At 38.6% G+C, this 22,513-nt stretch overlaps 1 protein-coding gene across 1 annotated transcript in view; it reads right to left on the reverse strand.

Annotated features, from left to right (window-relative positions):
- Positions 1-8,854, reverse strand: part of LOC145979957 (uncharacterized) — an 11,715-nt gene extending 2,861 nt beyond the window's left edge. The window contains exon 1 of the mRNA XM_083112898.1: positions 8,708-8,854. Coding sequence (XP_082969024.1) covers positions 8,708-8,831 — 124 coding nt within the window. The 5' untranslated portion in view covers positions 8,832-8,854. The remainder of the gene's footprint in view (positions 1-8,707) is intronic.
- Between the last annotated feature and the right edge of the window lie 13,659 nt (positions 8,855-22,513).

Consider the following 22,513-nt stretch of genomic DNA (forward strand, 5'->3'; position numbering starts at 1 on the left):
TAGCTTTTTTGAATGTCCAATAGACATGTGAAATCTAATTTTGGTTCCTTTGGGAACATCTGTTGTACAGTTCACACATTCTCCTGATAGGTGATTGAAATGGAAGTTTTGGGTGCGTCAGCACTTGGACTATTTGCGCCATATAATCAACACGTGTCCCTGAGAACTAAAATCTCCTTACCTATGTTAAACGCTGAGTCTGTAAAAGAGTACTGGCCACATATAAGGACAAAGCACAGGACAACACACGGTCCTACAAAATATTATACTGATTGTAGGTCTACACGCCAGAGCCTCGTTGTCCTGCACAAAAGCAGTTTACAGAGAAGAGAAATTGACATTTGGGTTCTATCCGAAAGTAAACTGAGACATAAAAACACACGGTGAGAAAAAAGTGAGAAAGTACAATGCTGATCTGGTTTTTAGGCAGCTTGTCAACCTACCAACAATTTACCGCTGTTTTTTATCACTGATGACACAGACAACGATATGGGATTTTGCACAGATAATTCGAAGATTGCGCCGATATTTTAGAGCAGTTGGATTTCAGAAATCGTAGAGGTGAGATGACGTAAACGGAAGATTTTATCTCTTGTTACATTTACAACGAATGTACAATGTCGATGGATGTCCATAGACATGACCAACGTTGTTGGGTGCATCTAATCACAGCAAGATCTTTCCAACAGCATGGAAGGTTAATTGGGCATTAGCATTATCTAGCGCTTTATAACTATACTTATTCTATCACTACGTTTTGAGAAAGCAGGTAAACAATTTTTTTTGACACTTTTAGGAATCGAACATCCTATGGATCTATGCTTATATGTACAATAAATAAATCCTCTATGGTAACTAACTACTCTTTTATGTAATTTTTCGCAATTTTTGCCTAAAAATCCAATCAATTTGATAATTGTCGCTATGGAATAATTAAATTTGCTCATTATGATAGATTTCCTCTCTTACACAACTACGAATAAAGAGGAGATGTCTATGTTTGTTTTAAGAAACTTCAGGTCCAACGGTTCTTGCCTATTACACGGCGAATCATTGTTCCAAGGGGAATTATCTAGTAGTTCAAGATGTAAGGGAAAGTCATGCAGTACCGACCATCGTAAGTTTTGGTGCCATAATTACGGCTATTGTGAATAAAACATAGTGATTTACAGCAGGGTATGTGCTTAATTACGAACAGGTTATGATATTTCATAAAGTTGCTGACAAGACCTCATTATGAACTAAAATAAGAATATTACAAAGGACATAAAAAAACTAGGTCGGAACCAAGTGTTAGCTAATAATGAAAATCAAATTATTGATAACAACTCGTTTGAACCAGTTTCCAAATTCAAGTACTTAGGAGTAATACTAACAAATGAAAATTATATTAAAGAGGAAATAAAAAGGAGACTTCATTCAGGGAATGCATGTTACTTTTCTCTTCATAAACTTTTGTCGTCTCGTTTAATATCTAAGAAACTAAAAGTTAAAATATACAAAACAGTAATTTTGCCTGTAATATTATATGGATGTAAAACTTGATCCCTTACATTGAAAGAGGTACATAAATTGAGACTATTTGAAAATAAGATCCTTAGGAAAATATTTGGGCCTAAAAGGGATGGGGAGACAGGTGAGCGTAGAAGGTTACATAATTTAGAAGTATATAATTTGTATTAATGTCCAGATATTATTAGAATGATTAAATGAAGAAGACTTAGGTGGGCAGGCCATGTGGCACGAATGGGAGAGGAAAGAAGAGTTTACAGGATTCTTGTTGGGAAACCTGATGGTAAGAGACCAGTAGGAAGGCCAAGAAGAAGATGGAGGGACAACGTTGAGATGGACCTAAAGGAAATCGGTAGGGATGGAAAAGAGTATATACAGGGAGGTTATTGCAGCATGCCACCGCTTCAGCATCGGCCGCTTGCCGGTCCAGTCATGCAACAGGTGCCGGCAAATTGCGTAACAGATAGCCCGTAACAGAAACCGCTTGTTTTGTAATGTTTCCACTTTTCACAATTACAGTTACAATTACAATTGAAATAAGCACGTACCTTGTCGCACGGATGCAGGAAAAGGTGTCCTCCCAAATACAAATATTTCCGGCACCTTATTTCTGACATCTAATCTTAGATTAGACATCGCTACTTTATCCTCAGTTGACAGAAAGGGAAGACAGCATCCCGGCGCATAAAGCAAACCGAAAGCGTAAAATGATATTTAAAAGTAATAATAATGATGATCACTAACCTCCTGTGTTATAAGAGATGTTGAAAATGACTTCCTTCAACAGCAATACAACACGTTTCTTAGGTTCAAGAGATCCTGTCTATCGTAATCCCTGACCACTTTTCTGCAAGAATTCGTTTTCACGTAATTATCGTACATAAAAACTCTATGTTCAAGACTATATTTGTTTAACGACATAAGTAATGAATGAATAACAATTAACACACAATAAAGCACTAGCACACCAACTCAATAACACAGTATAAACAAAACGCGTACTGATAAACGCGAACAGAAGTGAACATGAATGAGCGTAGACTCACTGTCTGGTAGCCAACAGTGTTGCTAACCATTTTTCGGCAATGTCCCTACAGACGTAGTCAAAATGTCCCTACAACTGACCAAATGTCCCTACGCCAAGTAAAGTGACTAAAAAAAAAACACCTCATGAGCATGCAAACAGAAGATAAAATATACACATTTACTTACCAAATCTTTCTGCTCGGTGCTTCCACAATTAATGAAGGAGCGAATTTACAATACAGGACCTCTCCCCGATTTTTTGTAATATTTCGCATACTCACTAATTGAGGCCTCCTAATCACGAATTTGAAGTTAAAATTTGGGGGGTCACGTGTAGAAATTGCAAAATAAGTGACATTGAGTGGTCCGCGATCGGCACGATTGCTTATTACTTACCGGAAGATTTTGTGTTTCCAATACTTAAAAAACGAAATATACATTCCTGATATTACTACGACCCCAAATTTTAACTATGTTTGCCTATCCTAACCTAACCTAACCGTACCTGAATGGTTCGTGGGGCTATCCGTCAATGGTTTGTTGGGCTACCCGTGCATGTTTTTTTCGAGCCCAAATTTTAACTATGTTTGCCTAACCTAACTTAACCTAAACTTACCGAGAATGGTCAGTGGGGCTATTCCTGAATGGTTTTGCGGTAATTGTGATTACGAACCGATAAAAAATATTATTTTCGTAGCACTTTAACGGCAAACGTTCATCATCGAAGGCCATTTTCGTATCCTGCAATTTTATGATTGATGTACTGTTGCCAAATTTACCTGTAATCAAATCAGTTCTTCTACATCGTGATTGTCGCTGTCACATGTAAGCACGTTCTTTGGGCAATATACTGAAATCCATAAGTTTATTAATTAGCCCACAGCCATCCTCCTGCACACTCCACCTAACAATCTGTACAACATTAACAACTTTTTTACTGTTCTCTTCCGCCATTCTTACACGATCCATGCTCTCCAAGTATGAAATCAACAGTGTGGCAACGATGTAGACAGCGTAACTAATTTTAATTTGTTCATATCAACAAATATGGCTACCATACTTGTATACGGAGAATCATTGCGAGAATTGAAAAGCTTATTTTACAACTTCTACACGTTAATGAACATTTTTTCCCCCTCACCCCAACATGTTAACTTGAGATAAATAATCACGAATAATTATTTCGTGAGTATAAGACGTAGCATAGAAATTACAGAAGGGTCCGGTATTGTAAATTCTTGCCTTAATGAATAATAGGGGTGTGCTGGACAGAATTTTTTGGGTCGGGACGGGATCGGGACGGTAATTTTTTTAAATCCCGACATTCGGGACTGAAAAATTTGCAATTTCCCGACCAAGTCGGAAAATTTTCTGGACGGGAAATGTTCGAAATTTCCCGAAGCACTGGAAATCTCGAATTTTACAAGTCATTTTCACTTTAAGTGATTGTTTTTGCATTTCTAGAATAAAAACTTACAACTTTCGATAAGTTCCAGAAACTTACAAGGCAGAAAACGTCGAGAATTAACGACTTTTTAAAGTAAAGAATCCAGCACACCCCTAATGAATAACGTTGAGTCGTTTACTGTTGATTATGTTATTTGAAGTCATACATGCTGCTGCTGTGAAGAGATGGATGTTGGTTGGTGATGCTGTATTTCCTGCATTCTTTAACAATTTTGGTCCCATTTTATTTCCCTTTTTTGTTTTTGTATCACTTAACATTGAAAATATTCTTTCCGTTTCCGCGTTAGAATGCGGCAATGTTAGCACTATTTTCGCGAGAGTGGAAATGTTTTCAAAAAGGAACTTGCCTTGAAAGTTTTTGGTAACCGATAACATGTTCCAAAATTCTGATGGAGATCTGTTAGTTAGTTCTTTTTTCTCCTCCTCGCTAAAGTATCCAGATAAACTAATTCATAAAATGTAATTTACCAAGATTGAAAAAAGTACCTACGTTTTCCCTCATTTGGCAAAATCTGTCCCTACGTTCCTACGCGGGCGAAATTTAGTGAAAAGTCCCTATGCGTAGGGACATGTCCCTACGGTTGGCATCACTGCCGACACGTGCAGTATGAAGCGCCATCTCGCGGCTGACAACTCACCCAACCCCCGATAAGCTGCAGGCGCTGTCGCGACAACTGAGAATAAAGTAGCGATGACTAATCTAAGATTAGATGTCAGAAATAAGGTGCCAGAAATATTTGTATTTGGGAGGACACCTTTTCCTGCATCCGTGCGACAAGGTACGTGCTTATTTCAATTGTAATTGTAACTGTAATTGTGAAAAGTGGAAACATTACAAAACAAGCGGTTTCTGTTACGGGCTATCTGTTACGCAATTTGCCGGCACCTGTTGCATGACTGGACCGGCAAGCGGCCGATGCTGAAGCGGTGGCATGCTGCAATAACCTCCCTGTAGATCTTGCTCAGGATAGGGACAGATGGAAGGCCTGTGTTGCTGCAGCCATGAACCTTCGGGTTTAAGAAGGCTAGAGAGTTAGTTAGTTAGTTAGGGCATAGAAAAATGTCGTGCAGTACGGACCAGTCCCTTCTTATCAGATTGTACGGGCTAAATGATTAACACAACTTAGTGATAAGGCGTTGATACAAGCAAGGAGATATGTAAAACGTTTGGATGTTGATATTTTGTACATAACCGTGTAAAAACACTGAAATTACAAGATGCTAGACAGAGTTCAGAAAAAATGGTTGTCCTTATCTGCACAATGGGCTTGTGACTAAACTTTACATTTCGTTTGATGCTTTCTCGTGTTCGTCTATTCTTCTAGAGCTTTCTGTGTAGAAGACATATCGTCAATAATGCTTGAAAAGAGAGAAAATGTTCCTAAACTTAAATATCTTTTCATAATTTTGTACGTCATTCATTTTCGTCGGTACTGGACGAACGCCACATGTTACTATTAATGGCGATGCTGTATTGAGTACGAAAAATATTTCATAACTGTTGCTAAAAGACTATAGATAAACCGTACGTTGCATCAAAATCATCAATTCACTTAAAAGGAGAAGCACGATATTTTATGTAACTTTAGGCAACAATCAATAACAATGAACACCTTCACTTCCTCGTAGCTCCCTTAACTCCGCACACAAAACGTAGTTCCCGAAGTAAAGGGTGGCGCAAAAGTCATCATCCTAATTTGAACTGACCTTCTTTGACATCTTGTTGTTTATATTAGTAGTGTTTTGTCAGTTAAATAGAAGATATCACGAAATTTATTGTGTGCGAATAAGTGTACCCAACAGGAACGTGGAAAAATTGTGACACTTTTGCGTGACACTTTTCCCGTTTTGGTGATGGCCGGCCAGATCTCCCGATTTGACCGCTCCAGATTTTTTCCTTTGTGGATATTTGAAGTTATTGGTTTATGTGAATAAGCCAGAGACGTTATCGAAGTAAAGGACAATATTCAGCATAAAATTGAAAACATTTCCTCGCAGATTTCCAACAGCATGGAAAACGCAATAAATGACCCAAATTTGCATCAATTCGAATGGTGGTCATTTATTGGATGTTATCTTTAAAAATTGAGGACATAAAACTTACAAGTATCAATAAAAGTTTAACACAAAAAACTTACTTTGTTTAATTTAAAACCCAAGCTATAGGCTAAGAAAATGAGTTGATGACTTTTGCGGCACCTTGTATATGACACGGCTATAGTATTCTTCCGCGTGTCATTATAGTGCTGTCAATCTAACGCTGGCTGCGAGAACTGTAGATCGTAGGTACGACATTAACCTACAAACTGCACAGCGGAATTTCGTGTTGAAATTCAATGAGCCTAGAAACCAGCTCCTCATTGAGAAGAATGTACTCTAGCCTGCTGATATCACTACAGTCAAATGTGCTTGATTGTAACTAAGCGACAAATTCTACGAATCCAGCTTCTTACGAAGCGAACACCTGAATCGTGTATCTAATGATATATCATAGAAAGCAACGTTATCTAAATTTTATCACTGGATGATAGACGGTTCAATTTTTTTTCCAGTTTACATATTACGCAGAATCTTAAAAGAAAGAGTTTTCCTTATGCAAATGTGTTCTGACCAATCAACTCTATGATAGCAACATTCTATATATTTTTCCGCATTCCATGAGATTGTAGTTTCTAGATTATCGTACACAATACGAGAAGCATATTAATACTTATTATCAGATTATTATGCACGTAACGTCAATGATAATTGATTTATATTGAGGTTTACATGTGTGCCACGTGTGTTTGTGCCTAACGACATGCCCTTTATTAATACGCAACAGTACATGTGCTTATCATTAATAACAAGAAAGGAAATATTGGGGCCTCCCCGATGGCGCAGTGGTAAGTGGTCGCCTCGTAATCTAGGAGCCAAGGTCTGATACCTCGTGGCGGCACATAGTGGTTTGGATCCTACTTTCGACCAGTGGCGGCCGGCGACAACTATGATGGGTAGTGCCAACGTGATCAAGAAATCGAAAAAAAACCCTCCGCAATGCCCCCCCCCGCCCCCTCCTTGAGGTTGCGCCAGTGGCCAAGATGTTTATCCTCGTTTGGTAACGTTGAAAACAACGTGTGTTTAAGTAATAACGTTCTAATCCGATTCATCTTCACTCACTAACCTATCTTTATACACTACAGGACACTTCCCTAAAAATATAACAATTACAAGAGGTAAGGAAAATCAAATCCTATCACCTTTTCCTCCTCCATGCACTAACTGGAAGTCGAAAATATCTTTGTTATGAAAAGAAATTGTCGAAATGACAAAGGAAACTCGCATCACCATAGGATTTTTTACTTTTATATTTTTAAAAGTCTGGATGGCCACTTGGTGCATCTATCTATTATCAAAAATGTTCATTTAACTTTGGAAAAATACTAGGTTCGTTTCTCCAAAAGTAGGCAGAATTTATTTCCCCAACTTGTCTTACAAATCAGTCGTACTTAGCGACTTTTCTCTGAAGGTGGCAACTGTGTCAACACTGCGAAAATTCCCTCCCCGTGCCAGGCGAAGACGGGCACGGTTTCTTACGGGCTAACCCCGCCCCCTGCCACTTTGTTCTTGGCTCATGGTGGATGTGTTCCTCGCGGAGACTTTTTCAACCTTCTGCATGTGTGTCAACTTGGTTAGGCCCATGTGTTAGGCCAGCTCTTGTGCGGCATGGACTGTTGCCTCCCAAAGCACGGACTGTTGCCTCGAGGGTACGAACGAAACAGCTGGCGATGCAGTGAGGAGGTTGGGGTGGTCGTCACGTCAGCTTGACCGATTGCAAGATTCGAATCTCCTTGTCTGTAAACTATCAATGTATTCATTTAACAATACTTGGCAAGGTTTGTGTTTCTTCTGAGGATAGTGCCATGGCACGGCGGCTGTACCCTTTGAGCCGCCGCTGCTTTCGACTGCAGGTCTGGTAGGTAGCCTCTCTGTACATAAAATGGATTTAAATACAAACTCAAACTCGATTTTTTTCTACGTATTATAACATAATTCCTAAAGCTAGAAGCCAAGCGCAATGAGTAAAGGTAGAATACATATTGATTAATTCTTGTTGACTTAATTTAACTGAAAAATGTTATAATGAAGGAACAATTCTTATATCTAAGTCACCTAGAGAACTAAATGCATCATATTGATGCACGAGAATGCATCGCTTAGTGCACTAAAGTGTGTTTTATAGCTTCTTGAAAGAATCAGATTCACATTTGATGCATTTGGGTGCATTTTTGTATGTCGTAAAAGAAACACCAAAGTGCATCACTTCATTCAAGTGAGGATTCCTTTCAGTCGAGATGCACTTCACTGCATCAGTTGATGCGTTTTGATCCACCTTGATGCGTGTTGATGCATCTTCCTGCATCTTTTTGGATGATGTAGCTCAGACCAAACGTTTAAGTCCATCAATCAAAAAGATGCAGGATGGTGCATCAACTGATGCATTGAAGTGCATCTCGACTGAAATACATCCTAACTTGAATCAAATGATGGACTTCGATGTTTCTTTCACGACATACAAAAATGCACCCAAATGCATCAAATGTGAATCTGATTCTTTGAAGAAGCCATAAAACACACTTTAGTGCATCAATCGATGCATTCTGGTGAATCAATCGATATGATGTATTTAGTTTTCTGTGTGAGAACCGAAGTTTTGACCAACCTGCAAGGAATAGGAAAACAATGATGGTTCCTAAAATCACAGCAAAATGAACAGCGTATCTCCTCTTCATATTAGCGAGACTGTTTGGAGGAAACCAAGCCGTACTGATCTTGTGGACCTTCATCCAGTGGGAAAAACCGTCCTGGCTTCAAGCTGTGAAGATAGATATACATTTTGGTGTTAGGCAGTTTGGCGACTTGGTTTGCTACAGTTTTTTTTTCAGAATATTTACTCTTCCATAACCTTAAGGTTGATTGTATTACAAGACTCAGATGAAAACCTTAAAAATTCAATAAAAATTGTAGGGTAGACTGTATGCAGCTGAAATTTACATGAGGTATCAACTGTTATATACAAAACGACCTCAAGGCTGCAACACTAATCATGCAAGCTTCAAAACGCCATTTTTGTCATTTTAAAAATGGCGCCTCCTATTTACACTTGCACAGAGAAGACTGGTTTCTTGTCCTCTGTCAGCCTAAAACTTACAGAAAGTTCGACAATGTCCTCAGGGAGCAGGCAGATGTGTGGAATAGCCTTCGCAGTGGCTCATATGTGACTGCACGTGGAACCCAAATACTTATTCTTCTTATTCTTACAGGCACTAACTCAAAGTTGAAAATATATGTATATCAGCAATAGGGCTGTGCTAAATTGCAGCAAACTTGTGCAAACCTACACACAGAAATCTACTACGTAGATAAGAAACAAAAACAAATGAAGGTGTTCATTTGATTCTCCCTTGCATTTTTATTTTCTGGCTGGGCGATTTAATATACACCGAGTTTGAACGATTAAAGCCCCTATCACACGGAACTGGATTTCTAGTAGGAATGCCCTAGTTGGCGCTGAACTAACTTTCTAGGTAGCAATCATGGCCGCCTGGCTGACTGCTTGACTGGTTTGGAGGAATAGGGCATGTTGTAATTGCTACTTGCTTTCCTCGACTGGGTTCTGTGGAACAGCCAATCAGAGGAAAGTTTCGCCATGTGAAGATAATCTGTGAATGTGCAAAGGAGCGCATTTGTCTGTGGTTTCCGAGTGTTACTCCAGCAATGTATAACGTATACAGAATGAAAGGCGCGTTGAGCTACACCATATATGCTGAGTGCACGGTGTTTACATTTGAAGCAACTAAAATATGCTTCCATACGTGTACAGTAAACGTTGTAAAGTATGTATTTAAGCAGCGCCATTGTTTTGTACCTAATAACGTTATATACGAAACGTTATTCTTTTCGGTTGAATAGTTATCGGCTTTTAAAAATGTGAAGTGATACATTGTTTACATCTCACGCGGCCGCCATTACAACTTCCCTCGTATGGGAACAAAAGTCTATCGACAAGTACGCTAAGTATCGTGTGAGGCAAAAACTAGCAAATTGGTAGTCAGTCCAGCGCCAACTAGGGCATACCTACTGGAAATCCAGTTCCGTGTGATGCAGGTTTTACTCAAACAAGAAGCAAGTTGGAACTGCTTTTAATGTTGATTTGATTCGTGAATACTAATCCGAAACTAGCAAATTGACGTTTCTTTGCTTATACGAGGGTAAATAGAAAAGTCTTTGCCCCAGTTATTTTTTAGCCGAAATAATAAACATGCAAGGAAATCAAAATATAAGGATTGCTATATGTACCTTGCACTATTTTTCCACAGCGGTTCAGGCATTTGTCCCATCGCGCCACTAGTTTGGAGATGCCGCCAGGGTGCAAAATCCAGGGGGGGAGAATTTTTGTTACAACAAACAAAATATATGCAATTACTTTTAATTTCAAATATACTTTACTAAGAATAATATCGAAAACATACGCAATTTAGTGTGGTTGCGAGTGTTAAATGCACTCAAGAGATAATTACAAATCTACATCAAAATGCACAAAAAAGTAAAACAAGAATGCAAGACAAAAATATCTATGAAATCTAATTGATTTATATTAACATAATGCAAAAACTAAATAAAACTTACACATAATAAAACTACTTCAACTATTTCATAAGTTATTAACATCTTTAACCGGTTAGTAAAGGAAGTAGTTTGCTACATTATAGGATATCTGATATATTTAAAAGTAATATATTTATTTATTTTTGGGTAATTAATAATAATAACAACAATAATAATAATATATTTTAATTTAGTAATTTATTTTTACTTTGAATAACATTATAAATATGTATATGGTATAATTTATATGTATATTCGTGGGGGGAGGGGGTTTGTAGATTAAGATCTTTCTCCTCCCCACCTGTCTTAAATGATTTCACACCCTGGATGCCGCTGTTGTAGAATTCGGCCTGTTGGTAGTGGTACCACAGCCGGACAGCGGTCTTCACTTCGTTGTCGCAAATGAACCTCTGTCCTGCCAGGAACTTCTTCAGTGAACTGAACACGCAGAAATCTTTGGGGGTGAGGTCTGGTTAAACGGTGCATGCTCCAGAATCTCCCATTCGAATGACTGAAATCTGTCGATGGTCCTGTTTGCCACATGAGCCTGTGGAGGAAAACCACATTGTCCACGTCGAGAATCCCTTGGGGCTTTTTCCTGATGGCAGCTTGCAGACGTGAGAGTGTGCCACAATAGCTGTTACCGTTGATGGTGGCACCTCGTGGCATGATATCCAGCAGGAGTGGTCCTCGGCGATCCCAGGAGACCCTGAGCAATGTTTTCCGTTGTGAGCGAGGAACGAGGACGCCCCAACTGCACATTTTCATGAAGGTCTTCTCGGCCATTTTCGAACTCTCAACACCACCACTGCACACTTCTCAAAGCGAGACACTTGTCCCCATACGTAGGATGCATTTCCCTATGGGTCTCGATGGGCGTTCGTCCCTTGATCCGTAGAAAACTAATACCCCTTCGCTGCTCATACGAGGTGGACGTGTTGAGTACTACAGTCATCTTTGAAAACTGACAGCAGCGCCGTGCCGCGGAGCAGCCGAGAGTTAATGTTAGTCCGTTCCAAGTAAAACATATTGCATTGAATGCGAATGTCGGGGAAAAGACTTTTCAATTTGCCCTCGTAGATAGGGACCTTGATATTTCGCCAACGCAATAACAGCGTAAAACATTAATTGTTCCCAGAAGTCTTTGTCTGTGCAGTAACATGTTCCCAACAAATTCAAAATCCGGAAATAACGTGGCATAAACGCAAATTGTGGCGTTTTTGGCGAATTTCTACATAATTTGTGTGTAAATAAAACCAACTGAAAATACCACGATATATTAACCTTTCTTGTGTTTTAGAATTTAAATGTAAAATGAACCATATTTACGCGTATATAGCGTGAACGCTTTCCACAATTGTATCTCACCAAAATAAATTATGGCGCGTGTTATACCATTACCTTCTCTATCTGAAAGCCTAATGGCTTGCTCCGGTCACGTGACTAAACGTCAGCAACTGGAGGCGAGGTAGCCGCCATGTTTGATTTGCTTCTTTGGAATCAATGTTTGACCTTTTTAGTGAATATGGAATTGCAATGCAATTTTAAGAACTCTAATCGAGTTTGTATGAAGTGTAAATATGCGTAAATGTACAAGAAGTATCGTGTATAAGTGTTGTTTGCTCAATTGCAGAGGCAATTATGATGAAAAAGGTAAGAGTAACGTTCACATTTCTTAAAGATGTTTCTAAAAATTAGAAATATTTAGGGCAACCATGTGATTTAGTCCCTACGAGAAGATGCAGGGCAAATAACAAACGTTTTATTCTCATATATAAATAATAGAAATAGTTTAGTTCATAATGTAAAGATTTTAAGTGTCCGGAATAGGTATCTAACATACTCTTAGATTTGGTCATTTTTCTTTCTTTTGTCAACATTTCTTCTTAGAAATATCAAATAATTTACCCTGAATTACAAACTTTAGTTAACGTTAAGGTGCGTTGTTGGTTATGGTTCCAAAATAATTTGTTTCAAAATTTAGTCAATGTTTAAAATATTACGGTCACATCTACCAAAGCAGTTTGTTAGTGCAAATTTTATGCAAGCATTCGATAACATATTCATGTAATTTACATAAATTTTCAGTTTCAAAATATGCTTATTAAATAAAAGCTACACAACTGGACCAAATTGATACATGTGTACATTTACATCATTATTTTAACCCGCTTTTATGTTTCTTTATGCTAATCGGAGGCTAATGGAAGACATGTTGTGCATTCAAATACAAGGGTACGATATGTAACAAAAACTTTGATCAAATATTCATATGTAAAATTATTCGAATATATTATTTATGTTTCAAATACAAACGTTTTCACACAAAAAGCAGTTTTACTGAGTTATGTTAATATGAACTATACATGTGAATTTTATAAGATTGTTTTGTGCGAATTTTTTTCACATTAATTATTTTTCGTCTTTGTGAAGCTTAGATGTTCTTAATTTTGATGCATTAAATCAGTGATAATGTTTAATTGTATTTCATAATTCACTAACATCCTTCACGATTTTATTAACAGAGTGTAAACACAGTGTAAGGAAATATTCCAAATGTTGATTTTCCAAATGAACGCTAAGGTCGAAATATTATTATTTTTCTAAATGAAAATATTGAAACTCATATTATTCTCACAGATCTTACTAACGACAACGAAAAGATTTAATTTGCTTATTGTCTTTCGTTCAATAAAGTCAATAGGGTCGAAATTACAATGACAAATGATTTAGGTTTAGTCTTTATTCACAGAAATGTAACATTGCTCTTGTAACACTTTCTTTCGCTTTTGCTGTAAGGTAATATAAATTAATTTTTTGTATTGAGATCGTATAGCTACACAGAATGTCTGCATTGTCTGGTTTTGGATAAAGTTAAAGAAAATTTAATTGATTACGTAACTTTGCAAGTTTACGGTCAACCTAACATGCGGGGTTTTAATTTAATCAATTTATTTTTCCATTAAATAATTCATACAAAAGCTGTAAGGAGTTTTACTATAGTTGACAAGTTTTCCGGACAATATTTTCAAAGAAATACAATGTTTAAATGTTTCCGCCAGGACGTTTCTAACGGTTTTCAACCCTTTCTTTGTGCTATAGTGGTGGCTTTCCTGAATGAAAATTTTGGTGTAAATATTCAATATTCTACTTTTCTCTTCTAACTATATTCGTCGGGAGGGCAAATGTCAAAATTTAACTTCATCTGAGAGTCCAGTCCTTCCGCAAAGGAAATCATTTCTGTGTAAATTTTTGTGTACATATTCAATATTCCTCTTTTTCTTGTAATTATATTCACTGGGAGGGTAAATGTCAACATCTAAGTTCATGAAAGAAATAAATATACATTAATTCTCTACGATAAAAATATGACAAGGGGTTTACAGCCTTAAGACGATCGCCTCCAGATGATGACGTCTTGACTGAGCGCTGCGGCCTGAACCTCAAGATGGTTATACACGGAATAATTCCTACAGTTATATGAAGCCCGTGTAAAATGATGTTTCCTACGATTTTTCACCTTCTATCGAAATAGTCAGGTTCTGCTGAGATATCATGTCACACGTGAGTCGTAAAATCGATATATTTGTCGCTCGAAAAGTAACAGGAAAAATGTCCTCAAAAATCGTTACCATTGTGTGAAATCGTTACGAACAACCGTAGGATATGACCTATGTGACCTTCAAATTAAAATATTAGTTCAAGAGCACAATGAATGTATAATTTTAGTTATATTTTTCGGAAAAGCGTGCTAAGATTAAAAAGCGTATTTTTGGAAAAATAACACCAGAGTAAAAAAACAAAAAAACAGCACTTTTGGAACAAATAATACCGAAAATTTTTATAGATTTTTCAATTTATGAAAATTGAAGATGTTCACAGTGAGTACCTGGAGGAAACTCTAGGGGCGTGGTGCTGATCACAGCACCTCCCACTTTCGACCGTGATCACCCCCTATACGCCTTCATGACGTGGTGCAAAGCACAGGGGAGCACTTTACTTTTTTAATTTACTTTACATTTTCTAGTTATACCGATTACTGTCTCTTGATGTATTCTGCATACATTTATTCTCTATTAATCTATTAGTCCACCAAATTTCGTCTTTGTAGGCCTCGTAGTTTCTGAGCTACACTATGTCCCGGGAATTTCTGGAGTGAGCGAACGAAAACAAGTCCTCTGCGCATGAGGAGAAGTGATTGCAGCTACCAGCCATTTGCAGCAGTTCACGCTGCTTTGCTCCGCCCACTCGCTTTCTCCCCTTTTCAGCTGTTATGCGCGACGCTGCTCCACAGATTCAGGAGATAGAGTGTAGCGATGGACGGGCACAACGTTGGTAAGTACTCAAAGTAATTGTCAAATGAGGAAAGGAAGAGAAATTGCGAAGGACAGATTAGATAAGATCTTGACTTTATCTTTAAGGCGGGTTTCGATATATTTTATCTATCATTGGTCTATTCAACATCTAAAAGCTTAAATACGAATTGTAGCTTTCCTGGCGACGTGATTCGAACAGGTGTTCTCGGGTTACCAGCCAGGTTAAATTGGGCCGACGGGTAAAGGAAGGCATAGCCATTTCACAGGAAAGCACCATTCTCAACAGGGACATGGGACTCCAGCTCAGTCACGCCTGGAACCCACTCCTCCGTAAAAAGTAGGAATGGGACAGATTAGTTGGTATAATCGACGCGCTAACTACGTTAACGACCGGCTGGCTTTGAAGTATACGGAGCGCGCCCACCAGCTGAAACAATCACATTCAACCCACAGTGTTGCCACGCATCTACTCTACGCCACCTTGTTTATCCTCCTTCCCACCTTCTCCACATTGAAGTTGCAAAGTACGGCAACAGCGTATCCGCAGTCATATGACTGAGACTCCACGTGGAGTAGACGAGCAGAATGACAGCTGCGCCCATTGGCTGAAGGTTGAGTGTGATTGGACGAAAACAACTCGCCCGCTGTTTATCTCCGCTCACGTGGCGTCAGCTATCTTCAGATCTTGGACGTTAACCAAATAAACGCGTCATCTATACTCTATCGGCATAGGCGTACGCAGGAGGTAGCTGTTGGAGCTATAGCCCCTCCCAGAATTTTGAGAAAATTAAAATTTTCAAATGAAAAGAGTAAAGAACACGGAAAAAACAAAGGGGTAAATACAAAGTCCCTTAAAGTAACCTCACATTACCATTTTTGTATCTGAGTATAATTTTAATAGAGTGAAATGTTCCTGGGGTATCTCTCGCCTCCATCCTCCCCTTAGAACGCAGCTAAGTACTACTAACCTTTACAATATCAGCCCACACCTGAAAAAAATATCCTGCATGTGCCATTGGGCATTTAAACCGATCTGATATAATTAGCGACAGAACGGAAAGAACAAAGCGTATCGTATCCAAGGTATTGGATAAGAAATTACAAGCACAGTTGTTAAAGATCCAGGAACGAATAAGATCGAATGGGTTCTATTGGATTCCGCTGCAGGACCGGAGCCTTTTTTCTCGCACTATTTAAATGCGGTCCAAGTTGCATATATGTAACATTGATAAAAGGTCCCTGGACCGCATTTTAATTGTTCCTGAAAAAAGTTCCTGGACCGTAGGAAATTATTTAAATATGAAAAGGTTATACACTGTCTCGAACTCATTTACGTTTGCTGATTTTCTCTCCCAGTGCGGGATTGAATTTATTTACAATTCCTGGACCAGGGTTGACCGATCAAAAGTTGCCGTCTAAAAATGTCCGCGAGTACATTTTACATTAGAATGTCACACTGCGGTTGTAGAAAACGTAGCACAGGGAATAAATAATAACGCTGTTGTTCTTTCGTGGGCCAGATTTAAAAAGTCCCTTGTCGAAGAGTTACTGTACATAACGCAATGGACTATATTAGTGTGGCTTCACACAAACCCGTCACGTGTTTCTCCGACATCCGATCCAGGAACCGCAGCCAATAGGAGCCGCCGATGAAGTAACGTGAGGCTGCTGTGTTCCCAGCAGATATCACAACAGGGACTGGTAGTGCTGCTACAACCAAGTGAAGGAACGCGCGCGAGAGAATGGGACTACATGGAGAGGGGCAATGGGACTGCATCGTTTGCGTTTGGCCTATTTCGACCTTGTACGTACGCGTACCTTAGATTCTCGAGACAGCCACCACCTGGATTAGTCTTTCATGTTCACAAGTTGATAATTGTTTATCGTCAGGTCCGTACTCGATCCAAGTTGCGTATTCTTTCATTTCAATACGGAACTTGGACCCTATTTAAACTGATTCGGAAAAAAGGTTCCGGGACCGTATTTAAATTGATCCTGAAATAAACTTTCCTGGACCGAATTTAAATTGGTTCGGAATAAAGGTTCCCCGACCGTATTTAAATTCATCCGGAAAAAGGTTCCTGGACCGTATTTAAATTGATCTGGGAAAAAAGGTTCCTGGAACGTATTTATATTGATCGGGGAAAAAGGTTACTGGACCGTACTTAAATTGATCAGGAAAAAAGGTTCCTGGACCGTATTTAAATTGATCGGGGAAAAAAGGTTACTGGACCGTATTTAAATTGATCGGGAAAAAAGGTTCCTGGACCGTATTTAAATTGATCGGGAAAAAAAGGTTCCTGGACCGTATTTAAATTGATCGGGGAAAAAGGTTCCTGGACCGTATTTAAATTGATCGGGAAAAAAGGTTCCTGGACCGTATTTATATTGATCGGGGAAAAAGGTTACTGGACCGTATTTAAATTGATCAGGAAAAAAGGTTCCTGGACCGTATTTAAATTGATCGGGGAAAAAAGGTTCCTGGACCGTATTTAAATTGATCGGGGAAAAAAGGTTCCTGGACCGTATTTAAATTGATCGGGGAAAAAGGTTCCTGGACCGTATTTAAATTGATCGGGGAAAAAAGGTTCCTGGACCGTATTTAAATTGATCGGGGAAAAAAGGTTACTGGACCGTATTGAAATACATTACAGATAAAAAGGTTCTTTACGGTCCAGAACCCATTTACGCTTGCTGATTTTCTCTCCTGGACCGGAATCGAATTTCATTAAAATTCCTGGACCTTTAACAACCCTGGTCACAAGTCTTATGTTATTCTTAACATAGCAGGAAGCAGAGAAAGGAATGCGGAATAAGCAGTTAGGCAAACGTTAGGTGATTGACTTGAGAGGCGGCTAGGGAATGAGCGTTGGAATCGTGAGGGAGCGAGATCAGTTGGCGAGAATACGAGAGAGAGAGTAAGGACTGCGGATTGTGAGAGAGATAGAAGGGAAGTGGGAAGCGATTATTGGACGATGGTGCGTGAACAGATTGAATTCTGATAGGAAGATCAGACAGTGACATTTGAGAGGACAAGTGTAGGAACAATCTTCATCTATTTGTGAGGCAAGTGTTATCCTCTTCTTATCAATATCCATATCGGTTCAGTCATGGAGAGTACAGAAATCCAATTATTGCACATGTGAATTCCTTTGAATATAACCTCTCGCATATACATCACATTTAGGCCAAGCGAGTGATAACCATCTGAAATATGAGTGATGAATAACTACATCACCCAATCGAAGATCAAGGTTCTTGGTTCGATCCCAACGCAGTTTTAACATTGCGTTACGAAAGCTTCAAAACGTATAGTGTGTACAAAGGTAAATGCACACAGGTCCTTCAGAGTACTGAATGTCTTTCTTTACATTTATTTGGTAAAATGAAAAACTTTGCAAAAAATGTTCATACGCTACTTCTTCATTGAGCGTCACAAAGATCTGTTCTAAATAACATAAGGTAATAATTTACAGGAATTGTTATAATTCCTCTACAGTGGAACGAGTAGGTATGCCAGAAAGGATTGATAGAAGATTGAACCGGAATATTTGGTCTGGGGTAAAGTACTCGTTCAATTGATTGATTTGGTGTTCTAAGTCCACTTTATGCACAGTAAGGCTAATCGGGACTGGACCTACAGTTTAAAGTGGGATCCGAACCAGTATGTGCCTCCAGCGGGTAACGAACCCGGGACCCGTTCATTAGAAGGCGACGACGTCGTACTCGTTCGAGTCTACCACCTTCGAGCGAGCCACGCTCGAGTGCATATACTGGAATAAATCATTTTAATATTACATCCAGCTGCTTTTTTTGCCACAGCCACTCGCTTTCTCCCCTTCTCAACCGTTTGAGCGTCCTTGCTCCACAAATTTTCGAGACATTGTAATTATAATTTGTGACGCAAAGAAGAATTAACGAATTATGGTATTTGGGATATGGTATGGTAATATGGTAATCCTGATAGAGCCAGCCCTAAATTTTGACAGTAGAATATTGTAATCTTACTGTAACTTCTAACTGTGGTCTGTTCCAACATTTGAGGAAAAGGGGGGGGACTAACAATGTTTATGTAACAGTTGATACCAGGGCTGGCCCTGGATGCACATGAAATTTTTGATTTTTCACTTAATTCGTAACTTGAAAATTTATGTTTCAACAAGAAGAAATAGATTCCCTTAAAAGAGTTAAATTATACAGGGTTAACCTAAAAGAAATAGACAGTTTAAACGCTTTATACATTGAAATGTGTTTGTTACACCAGAAAGCACTTAGTACTGTTGTATGGAGAAAGTCTTCAAGTTTACGACCTCCGCTTTTCGTTTTTCTTCGTGGCGTCAGCATCACGTGAGCACCCTTGACGTAAGTTGAGCAGTATGGCTGCTAGCCAAGTGGAGAAGGCTTTCTGCGTGATTCAATTTGCAAAAACAAATTCTGTTACTATCGTGCAGCGTCGTTTTAGAACACGGTATGGTAAGCAACCACCCACAAGGCAGTTATGATTGGAGCAAGAAATTTAATGAAACTGGTTGTCTGTCCTAGCAGAGAAGAACTGTACTATCGCATTCATATCTGTCGTGTTACGAAAGAGTCACACATAGAACACTTGTAACTTGCCAATGTAAACTTCAGAACGTACTCTTCAAACCATGTAAGTATTTCAGTCCTAATATTAAAACAGTTATTTCTGTAAAACTTTGAAAGTGTCTATTTCTTTTAGGCTTACCCTGTATAATATATTAGTGGAGTTTGGAAAAATTCGTGTGGTTGTTAACATGTCTGACAAATTTACAATTCATGATGGATTAAGACAGGTAGATCCATTATCTCCATTGCCCTTTAATTTTGCCTTAGAATATGCTGTTAGGAAGGTAAAAGAAACTAATGAAGGACTAAAATTAAATGGTCTGACTCAGTTGTTAGCATATGCACAGGTTAGGGGATGATATAAATACAATTAAGAATAATGCTAAAATATTTATAAAAACTGCTAAAGAGATAGGTTTGGAAGTTAGCCAAGAGAGAACTAAATATATGCTTACAGGCCGAAACCAAGTGTTGGGAAACAATCAAAATCTAATTATTGATAACAACTCGTTTGAACCAGTTTCGAAATTCAAGTACTTAGGAGTAATACTAACAAATGAAAATGATATTAAGGAGGAAATAAAAACTAAAAGTTAAATTATACGAAACAGTAATTTTCCCCGTAGTAATTATATGCATGTATAACTTGGTCACTTAAATTAAAAGAGGAACATAAATTAAGAGTATTGAAAATAGAATTGTTACAAAAATATTTTGGTCTGAAAAGGGTGTAGAAAGTTACATAATTTAGAACTGTAAAATTTGTAATCTTGTCCAGATATTATTAGAAGACTTATGTGGGCAGGCTATACGTCATGTAGCACGAATGGGAGAAGAAAAAAGAGTTTACATGATTCTTGTTGGGAAACCTGATGGTAAGAGAAATGTAGGAAGGCCAAGACGAAGATGGACGGATTACGTTGAGATCGACTGGTTCGCAAGGAAAAGATTGGATTGATCATGCCCAGGATAGGGACAGATGGAAGGCTTGTGCTGCTGCAGCCATAAACCTTCGGGTTTAATAATGCTAGAGAGTTAGGTACCAGAAGAAAAGAGACTTACGGTACTTTGAATATGTTCACATGAAAATTTTAGTCCCGAAACAGGACACCCAGTGAAGAAGACATTGCCAAGTGACAATCAACACACGTTCTCATTGTTGTATTGAACAATATTGATGTAAACCGTGTAGCAGATGGAAAATCATACTTCACAAACGTCTTGGTTGAAATAAAAAACATTATACGAATCGTTTAATAAATTAGGTGTTCAACTTCCCAATTAATATACCTAGGTACACACGATACGTGCTAACGTGTCTGTTTATTTAATTGGATTAATTCCGGTGACCATTGTCACTATTCACATCGGAACTTGTAGTAGTACGTTTCGCGGGTTTCCAGTCTGCTCTGTTACTGATTGATTGATTGACTTGATTTATTTTACTTCGCTTTTTCTGCCACTTTTGGCTAATATGCGAAGATTGGAATCAGTTATGAAATGATGAAATTGATGAATGACACTCACACACATCCATGCCCAGGCCGGGATTCGAACCCAGGACACCTGGCGTTGTAGCGCGATGTGCCAACCACTCCGTCACGGGGTTAGTTACTACTCTGTTACTACAGGGTGATCAAAAAGAGACGCAACTTTATGTGGAAACGGCTTGTTGTACAATATTTACAGTAAGTGCTGGAAGTGTTCGCTATTGTGAGATTCACATAAGTGAATTCGGTGAATCATGTTTTCAAATACTCTTGTTTACGTTTTCTGTGAAATTGCGGTATATTTGCTTGCAATTCCGGAATAGTGTGGGGACGTGTTACGTAGGCAGCATCAATAAGGTAACCCCACAAGAAAAGTTGGCTGGTGATAAATCTGGAGACCGAGCTTGCCACAACCCCTGACAAGTTACTTGTCCATGATTGAGTGATTGATTTGGTTTAATTTACTTCGCTTTTTTGCCACTTTTGGCTAATTGTGAAAATGCGGATGAATGATGATGTGATGAAATTGATGAATGGATACTCACAAACAGCTTGCCCAGGCCGGGATTCCAACCCGGGACTCCTGGCTTCGTAGCGCGATCTGCTAACCACTCCGGGGGCGGCACTTGTCCATGAAAACAGTGTGTCAAATATGCCATTACGTTGTTGGTGGTATGGGCTGTAGCACTATCCTGTTGAAACCACGTCTGCCGGTATAGTGTCAACAAACTCTCGCACCATCTGTATGTATCGGTCACTATTCACTGTGCCATAAAAGAATATTATGAAGATGCGACTGCGTGACATTGAACACCAAGTTTCTGTGAGTGGATAGGCGTCTTATGCAGCGAATGAGGGTTTTCCGTGGACTAAAAACACAGTTATCGCAGCAACAATTTTGCCTATTCAGCTGTTTATGTGGTTTACATATAACATACGGTATTTTCACCAAGAGTGATAATTCTTTTACAATTTTTTCATTTAAACAACACTGAAAGCAGCATTTTTGGAGATAAGTTCCTCTGGTTCTATACGATGAATTAAGTTCCACCGTCACTGAATCTATATTTGTTTGTATACTGTTGATTATCTAAAAGATTTCCATATCAGCTTTGATTTTGGATTCAGACTTTAATCAATATATAGGGTGTTTCCGTGACCATGTTCCAAACTTGCAAGATGGATGGAGACTGGCCCAAGTACCAATACCAAGTACCCAAGCGTCGATGCAGGCACTATAGCATAGCAAGATGCTCTGTCGCATCTGCTGTAACATCCCCGCAGTAGGCTTACCATATTTTTTTGGGTCCAATCGAGGACATTCGCCATCAACTCGTTACTGATGAATTTGAGTTGTTCTTTTTTACAAAAATAAATTGAAATTACTTAAAAGCCTTATTATTAAAACATTAAGCTATAAATTGTACAAGAAAAAATATTAACATTATTTTCTAAAATCAATTAATT

The sequence above is a fragment of the Lepisma saccharinum genome, chromosome 27 (genome assembly GCF_977018435.1).
Source record: "Lepisma saccharinum chromosome 27, izLepSacc3.1, whole genome shotgun sequence".
In the NCBI taxonomy this organism is placed as follows: domain Eukaryota; kingdom Metazoa; phylum Arthropoda; class Insecta; order Zygentoma; family Lepismatidae; genus Lepisma; species Lepisma saccharinum.